Source organism: Periophthalmus magnuspinnatus, chromosome 1, assembly GCF_009829125.3.
Source record: "Periophthalmus magnuspinnatus isolate fPerMag1 chromosome 1, fPerMag1.2.pri, whole genome shotgun sequence".
Classification (NCBI taxonomy): domain Eukaryota; kingdom Metazoa; phylum Chordata; class Actinopteri; order Gobiiformes; family Gobiidae; genus Periophthalmus; species Periophthalmus magnuspinnatus.
Genome location: NC_047126.1, coordinates 33,726,970 through 33,736,368, shown reverse-complemented (window position 1 = coordinate 33,736,368; position 9,399 = coordinate 33,726,970). Strand labels below are relative to the sequence as shown.

Here is a 9,399-nt window from a genome sequence, read left to right as displayed (position 1 = left end):
GTTTGCGCGAGAGAGCCGCTTCGTAGCCACGCACCGGTCTGACCTCCAACGCAACAACCCAACTGTCTAATCGCGGCTGTTTTCCGAAATGTTCCGGCGAGTGGGAAGGGAAGGGCCAAGACTCGGCTATGGTACTGTCTGAGAACGCTCCTATAGTACGCAACATTTACTTTGGTGAGCTTTAAGCCATGCTATAATGTTATTACCTCATAAAAACATACCTGTTTTGTTTCATTTAGACACAGGGTCGGCTCTGGGCACAGGCGAACCAGGTGATCGCTTGGGCGCCATCTGGTGGAGAGGGCGCCAAATTGCAGTCATAAAAAAGTATAAATGTTGAAATACAATTGTTCCACATGTTTTCATCTCCTTAACCACAGTCTCCTTAACGATAAGCCGTAATGCTCTTCTTTAAGTACACAAATGCCGTTTAAAATGCAAGATTAGACGAAATGCTTTGATAATTTGATGGATTGACAGAATTGACAGATTCTATCCCGAGCAAGCTTTCCAACTTCATATATATATATATATATATATATATATATATATATATATATATATATATATATATATATATATATATATATATATATATATAATTTTGTTCCGGAACCGCGTGGTCGGTGGTCACTTTTGAGCTTACAAGGCATGTAGATAAGTTTAAATACCTTAATTAACAAGGAACCATGTGAGTGTTAATACATTTGTAAGAGCATGGATAAGCTGCCTTGTTATACTACTATAGGGTGACCAAGTGAATAATGGGTTATGTTTAATTCCTTTTTTCTAAATCAAAATCTAATAAACATGCTCATAATTACGCACTTATAACAAAAAATGAGGGTTAGTGAACACATTTACTATGCCTTTATTTCTTGTTTGAACCACATTTACGCCCCAAACAAACAAGCCATTATTCATTTATTACTATTTTTATTATCCCATACTATTTCAAACATTGGATACAAAGGGTGAGAGGGAATCTGATATATTTCATACAAGATTGTACAAACATTTATTCAGATGAAGACATATAGTGCTATCTGCTATACAGTCATCATTTCTAACAACTGTGTGTCATTATGTTGTAATATGAACATTTGAAATTGCAATATTCATCTAAAAAATAGTTGCGTGTGCCGGTGGTAGTCAAAATTGATTGGAGCAGTGACATCTTAAATACAAAAGAATAAAGATTACTCAAACATGCACAAAACATGCTTAATACAACTTCGAGAGAGTAAATGAGAAGGAAACAAGGTTAAAAGCTCTAAAAAGTTGATTTTGCACAATAGGTGTGCTTTAATATGAAATGAATTGTAAAATGTAAAATGTGACATGTATATGCATAACCCTCATGACCTCAGGCACACACCTGCTCCCCCTCCTGTCTGTAGGGGGCGTACATGGAGAGGTCAGAGGTCAGGGTCACATGCAGCTCCCAGGGGAATTGGTTGACAGGCCGGTGCTCTGAGCTCGGGTGCATTCTGCTCTGTCGGATCATCAGCCGAACGTCCTCATCGTCCAGAATCCTCACCAGCTCCTTGTCTTCATCCCTGTAGTTCAGAGAGATGTCCTCCTCCTGGAACACTGTCCTACAGACCACAGCAGGGTTAGACACTGTCCAACACTATCCTACAGACCACTGCCAGGGTTAGACACTGTCCTACAGGGGTAGACACTGACCTACACTGTCCTACAGGCTAGCGAAGGGTTGGACACTGTCCTACACAGTCCTACAGACCAAGGCAGGCTTAGACACTGTCCTACACTGTCCTACAGACCAGTGCAGGGTTAGACACTGCCCTACAGACCACAAACTCTGCTGGTTAAATCAATGATCCTGTAAAGCCCTAAGAGGCAACTGCTGCTGTGATTTTGGGCTTTACAAAAATGTATTGAATTGAACTGAAATGAACAACAGAAGGCAGAATCAATGGCTGTGCTTACATGCACACTCCAAACCGGATTATTTCAAGTTTTAAAGTCTCTTCTCTGATCATAGTTCCTCTGATTACTCACATATGATTTTTCATTTTTCATTTAGATAATCATGAAAGTCCAGAAATCAAATAATTGATACTTTGCAGTGACATCATGCTGGGGATGTTCTACATGTATCTCTATGGTAGAATGTTCAGCAGTCACCATGAAGACACAGTAGCAAATACTCCCAAAAAACATTGAAGATTGTCTCTAAAAAAACACATTTTCAGGAGCCTGTGATCAATACAAGCTTTTATGGTCCTAATTTTCAACAAAAGTTGAGAGTGACTAACTGAAAAACTGTTGGCTAATGCTAACTAGCTTTTAGTTAGTATTAGCTAACTAAAAAGCTAGTTAGCACATAAAATTATGCGCTAATTGTATGTGCTAACACATAAAATTACCAACTTTTACTGTAATTTTATATGTGAGAGACTTTTTAAAGAGCACAAATCATCTCACCTTTTGCAGTTCCAATTAAACCAGCCTTTTCTGCTCAGATTGTGTTAAAATAAAGCTCAGGATAAAATTGAACAGGGCTCAAACAGAGCAGAGAGTATAGTTAGCATCACACCCCCAGGGGATGTTGATCAGCTGCAAAGTATTAGATTTTGGTGTACATGTACACTAAGCCAATGTTTCTGTGTGCATTATGTGCATTTTGATAAATACAAAATCTAATTTATTGGCTCTGGCATTTCGTTGTATTACTCTCTTGAGATGGTGACAGTGACAGTGGATATTTTTACATGCACACAACAATCTGATCATTAAAGAGCCAATATTATGGCATTTTCTGATCTGCTCTAATGTTGTTCCCTCATCACAAACATGCCTGGAGTTGTCTTTGTTTCATTCACACGTTTAACACACAAACTTTGCAGATTTTGGCTAAATTCTACTCACTAAATAGAAAACACCAGGCTTGACGCAAGCAGAGAAATATTTCTCAATGAGTAACACATCAGAGTTAATATGAAGTATCTCTCTCTCTCTCTCTCTGACAAAATAAATCACACAGTGGGATAGAAGAAAAGTAAGGGGCTCAGTGCAGTCTAATGTAGTCTGCGGTCACATAGCCACACCTGTCCATCAGCACTAACAGTCCCTAGTAGGTGTAGCCACCTATGTTCTGAAATGAGACACGGTGCGTACTTCAACCACTGTCTGTGCTCTTACATTACGTAGCTTTTGTTACGTTACGTTGCTGAAATAATTACAGTTTTATTTTTAATTATTTATTATTTAATAGAAGAAGAGTAGCCACCTCAATCTTTGATCTGCATTGGCCCAATGCATATCAAACACCAGGTAAGTCATGGTAAAAATCTGAAACTTGCATCCAAAAATACAACATGTCAGGACATGACAAAAATTATATTATGGCCCCGCCCTCAAATGTACCGGAAGTCAGCCTTGTTGGATCAAATCCGGGAACAACAAAAGTGAACCCTCGCATTCAGGACATCTCCTCACATAATTTTCATCACAAACACTTCAAATTTGGCTATATCCCATAAAACCCTTTCATAGGTTCACAACCTATATTACTGTTCAAAAGAGAAGAGAAGACAAGAGAGATTATTTTGTCTCAATATTGAGGAGAAAGAGCGGGGAGGCAAAATAATCTCTCTTGTCTTCTCTTCTCTTTTGAACAGTAATATAGGTTGTGAACCTATCAACTTGGTCCTTCGAGCCGGATCCCAATATACCGGAGGACTCCAGCGGATGTCGGAGACCCAGGAGAGACTGTGGCCACAGCATTCGAGACCTTTTCCAGGACTGGCTCTCTCGATATCTTTTGAAGTCTAAAGGTTGACGGGATACCGAGGGAGAGAGAGACAAGACTTTAAAAAACGGTATGACCCTAATTATCCTAGGCTCCAATTAGGTACTAAAACCTACTAATACTAATAGTAGTAGTAGTACTAAGAGGGACGGATACGGAGTCCCGTTACCGAGTAAAATAGTGATATTTTACTGGCTGGTACAAAACCGTGACAAGAGGGACGGATGCGGAGTCCCGTTACCGAGTAAAATAGTGACATTTTACTGGCCGGTACAAAACCGTGGGAAGTAAATAAAAAAGCAAGGGTGTGTGAGAGAGAGACGTGTGAGTGGAGATTCTGAACCACTAGGTGACGAATCTCATACCAAAAAGGTTGGGGAAATACGGTGTATTTCTGTGGATGCAGAGGCAAGATTTCTCCGCCTGCTGAGGCTAAAGTGAGAGATACCACACTAATCACTCATACCAACCTGTTGTTGTATTCCAGCGATAGAGACCTCCCTAGGAGTTAAAAGCTGGACTAAATTTGAGGAAATAAAAATGGGAAATAAAACTACAAAATTGATGCCAAAAGATAGACTGAAGGTAAAAGACTGAAAAGCCGTGCACGCAAAATATCCAGAAAAATGTACACAGTTTGATTTGTGGGTAACAAAATATAAATTTGAAGGTGAGTTAAAATCTTCTAAAATAATGGAGCTCCAAAATAAAATACAAAATAAAATACAGGAAAACTGCAAAAATAAAGAATATGATATGTGTAAACTATCTATCATACTATACTATACTATACTATACTATACTATACTATACTATACTATACTATACTATACTATACTATACTATACTATACTATACTATACTATACTATCATTTGGAAAGATGGTTGGAATTGGCACAAGCCAGAGAAAAAGGCCAAACAGAGGCAAAACGTAAGCAACAAATTATGCTTAATATAAAGGAGGAAGATGATTTCACCACTGTAATAGCGGCTCAGCCAGAAACACCGGTACAGCAAGGTCAAGCCGAGATAGAGGGAGCAGTAGCGGGAGGGGAGCAACAAGCGCCCCCGCCCCCGTATCACCCGTATCAAGAGGCAACAGAGCTATTACACCAGATGAGAACTACACAAACTAGAAGTAAGGCAAAAGGTTAACGGCTATATCAGGTTAAAGTCCTGATAGTGAAGCAGGTTAGAGTCCTGCTGATGGGGTTAGAGTCCCTAGTCAAAAGATCAACAGGCTTATGACAAAGAAAAACCACAGGAAGGAAAAATACTAGTTGATTTACAAGCTGCATTAGGGTGCAGACGCACCTTACCAAAAGTTACTCTACTAGTTAATGGGGTACAAATTTCTTTCTTGTGTGATACTGGTGCGTGCAAAACCACCATGAAAACTAAAGTCCCACATATGATACACAGTGGGAAGAGCAGCAAATGGAGAAATTACACATGTTTCACTGACAAAACCTGTCATGATACAAGATCCGAAGGGAAAGACAATAAAACTTGCTGTATTGTATTTCCCTGATTGCCCGTTAAATTTGTTGGGTCTTGATGAAGTTCAGACCAACAACTTATATGTTATTCACCCAGATGATGAGGAAGAACTGTTTCCCTGACATGCATTAGAACTTACACAAGAGGAAGAGGCCATATTAAGTGATGTACCACAGTGTTTGTGGTCAAAAGGGCCATCTGATGTAGGTCTGATTAAAGGGGTAATACCGGTAACAATTAGACCCAAATCTGAATACTGACCTTGTGTGAAACAGTATAAATTAAAACCTGATGCTATAGAGGGGATTAGACCAGAAATAGAAAGCTTAAAACAAGCAGGGGTAATAGTGGAGTGTGATGATTCACCTTGTAATAGTCCAATATTTCCTGTGAAAAAACAAGCACCATCTACAGGATGGAGAATGGTACAGGACCTACAAGCTGTAAATAATGCAGTAATTCAGCGAGCACGGTGTGTGCCAGATGCACACACACTATTGAATTCACTCAGATCAGATGCTGAGGTATTTACAGTTGTAGACATTAGTAATGCTTTCTTCTCTGTCCCTATAGATAAAGATAGTCAATTCTGGTTTGCATTTACTTTTGAGGAACAATATACTCACAGGCAATGTCGGCTAACCTAGCAAAATTTAACCCACCTAAAGGAAGCCAAGTACTTCTGTATGTGGATGACATACTTTTGGCTTCTCCAGATAGAAAATCATGTGAAATTGATTCAATTGCTCTACTAAAATTCCTAGCAGAAAATGGCCATAAAGTGAGTAAAAATAAGCTTCAACTTTGCAAAAATACAGTGAAGTATTTAGGACATAGTTTGAGTGCTGGAGGCCGTACAATAGTAGCAGGACGTAAAGAGGCTATACTTAAAGCACCAAAACCTCAAACAAAGAGACAAATGATGTCATTTCTAGGATTAACTAATTACTGTAGACAATGGATAGCTAATTATGCTGAAATCACCCATCCATTGAGTAAGATGATGTATGATGTGACAATAAATATGCAGCAATTTTGACACATGGTGTCTCACATGTATCAACAGTGGGGATGGTAAAGCATATAGGTCAAATATATGGGCAGGTAGGCAGGCAGAGCTCCTAACCTTAGCCAAAACCGAATCCAATCTACTGGTAACAATAAATAACATAAAGAAAAATTTGACTAATAATGGTCAAAAATGTTGTCTCAATACTGAGGAGAAAGAGCGGGGAAGCAAAACCTTCAGTTTACAACCTCACTCCTTTCTGAAGTCTCGACCGTCTTTCTCCTCCTTTTATTTAGTTAGGGACCCTAGTTACAAATGCGTTCTCAAGGGATGGGGGACATACTTTACATACTTTGCCAGCAGTATAAAAACATATGACGAAATTCACAGAGAAATATATTTTGTTTTTGCATTTCCAAAGGTCATTCCCAAGATGTTTCTGTTTCAGAGTAACCTTCTTCCTGTGGGATCCTGCAACTTTCAAAAGACATTTTCTGCAAGACTCAAGAACAAACATTAGTGCAGATTACATAGTTTACATAGTTGAAATGAATATAATGATTATAATAAGAGTGAACATTACAGTACCTACAGTACCTTTAAAATGAACAGTGAGATAACATAATATAACTTGAATATATATTTTGAATCATCCTTGTGCAGTTAAAGATTATCAATTACATTTTCAATATGACTTTGAGTGTGGTCATGGGTAATTTTCAATAAAATCAAATTTTTTTTAATATTTCAGAAAAAATATTTCTCTTTCATGCATTTTTTTGTTGGGAAAAAGCTAATACAGTATTTATGCAGATTTGCGTGCTGAACGTAATGATATGCAAATCATGGTAATATCTCCCAAAGTGGCTCTCTAACTCCCTCTTCAAATTTCATTTTCAAAAATTCATATACAACAATCAATTTGTTGTGGACATACAAACAAATTCACAGGGGCCTCATTTGTGATGGGGCACAATGTGAGAAAGTCACATGACTATAGCTTTTATGTTTAAGACAAAAATAATGGGTGAGAAAAAAAATTCCATTATTAGGCCCAAGCCTGGGACAATGGCGAGGGACTCATTAAAACCGCATTCAGGAGCATGGAAAATGGCAAAAATCAAGTAGTAAACACGCCCTGACATTTGCAGTGAATGGTGTCAAAAATTAGAACTCGAAGAGCTCTAATTGTCACAAAAGACCCCGAGAAAAAATAACGAAAGGCGACTGGGTAGCGCCACCACAAACTTTGATTTTCATGGGGCCAATGGGAGCACGACTCGGAAAAAAGTCAACGTAAAAATCTGAAACTCACATAAAAAAATAGAACATGTCAGGACGTGACAAAAATGATATTATGGCCCCGCCCTAAAATGTACAGGATCAAACCCGGGAATGACAAAAGTGCACACCCTGACATTCAGGACATCGCCTCACACAATTTTCATCACAAACACTTCAAATTTGGCCTAATCCCACTAAACCCTTGTGTAATTAAAGATTATCAATTACATTTTGAATATGACTTTGGGTGTGGTCATGGTGAATTTTCAACAAAATCGCAATTTTTGGAATATTTCAAAAAAAAAAAAAAAAAAATCTCTTTCACACATTTTTTGTTGGGAAAACGCTAATACAGCGTTTATGTATATTTGTGAGCTGAACACAATGATATGCAAATCATATTATTATCTCACAAAATGGCTCTCTAGTGCCCTCTTCAAATTTCATTTTCAAAATTTCGTAGAAGACAACCGATTTGTCGTGGACTTATGAACTTATGAATTCACAGAGGCCTTATTTGTGATGGGGCACAATGTGAGAAAGTCACATGACTGTAGCTGTTATGGCTTAGGAGAAAAATAATGGGTGGAAAATGCGTTTCCATTATTATTATTAGGCTCAAGCCCAGGAAAGCGTCCTGGCGAGGGACTCATTAAAACCGCGTCCGGAGCATGGAAAATGGCAAAAATCAAGTAGTAAACATGCCCCGACATGCCAGTGAGTGGTGTCAAAAATTAGAACTTGACAAGCTCTAATTGTCACAAAAGATTTGAAAAAAAAATAACGAAAGACGACTTGGTAGCACCACCTCAAACTTTGATTTTCATGGGGCCGACTCAGAAAAAAGTCAATGTAAAAACCTGAAACTCACATCAAAAAATAGAACATGGGGACATGACAAAAATGATATTATGGCCCCGCCCTAAAATGTACAGGAAGTCGGCCATATTGGATCAAACCTGGGAATGACAAAAGTGCACACCCTCGCATTCAGGACATCTCCTCGTGCAGTTTTCATCGCAAACACTTCAAATTTAGTCAAATCCCACTAAACGCATGTGTCATTAAAGATTATCAATTACATTTTGAATTTGACTTTGGCTGTGGTCAGGGTGAATTTTCAACAAAATTGCAATTTTTTGAATAATTCAATAAAATATTTCTCTTTCACACATTTTTTGTTGGGAAATCGCTAATACAGCATTTATGCACATTTGTGAGCTGAACGCAATGATATGCAAATCGTGGCACTATTTCATAAAATGGCTCTCTAGTGCCCTCTTCAAATTTCATTTTCAAAAATTCATAGAAGACAATCTATTTGTCGTGGACTTGTAAAAAATTCACAGGGGCCTATCTCTTATAGTTTAGGAGAAAAATAATGGGTGGAAAAAATTTCCATTATTATTAGACCCGAGCCTGGGAAAATGGCCCGGCGAGGGACTCATTAAAACCATGCCCGGAGCATGGAAAATGGCAAAAATCAAGTAGCAAACACGCATTTTACATCTCACATTTGCATTTTTTGTGCCTCGGATTTTCATTCAAGAAACTTGCAAATTGGTCAAAATGAATGAGATCCATGTGGGATTATAGGCTACTCTCCTGAATTTTTTTAAGTTATAAAATGTGGATGTGGCCAGCCTGCAAAGAAAAAGGACGGGGTTTTTTTGTTTTAAATGGCCCGTAACTCAGACATGCAGTTCTCTTATTTCCCGGCATTAATATACGTTTTGTTCAAAATCTTGATCTGAGTGCATAGATATGCAATTTACATATGTCAAACATTACATTGCTCCACAGCGCCCCCTTGAACTTTTTAATGGC

General features: G+C 38.2%; 1 protein-coding gene across 1 annotated transcript in view; it reads right to left on the bottom strand.

Moving 5' to 3' along the window:
• Positions 1-978: 978 nt before the first annotated feature.
• Positions 979-9,399, bottom strand: part of LOC117370518 (neutrophil cytosol factor 4-like) — a 38,634-nt gene continuing 30,213 nt past the window's right edge. The window contains exons 9-10 of the mRNA XM_033965966.2: positions 1,379-1,598; positions 979-1,177 (exon numbers count right to left, since the gene is read on the bottom strand). Of these exons, the coding sequence (XP_033821857.2) occupies positions 1,067-1,177; positions 1,379-1,598 (331 nt within the window). The 3' untranslated portion in view covers positions 979-1,066. The remainder of the gene's footprint in view (positions 1,178-1,378; positions 1,599-9,399) is intronic.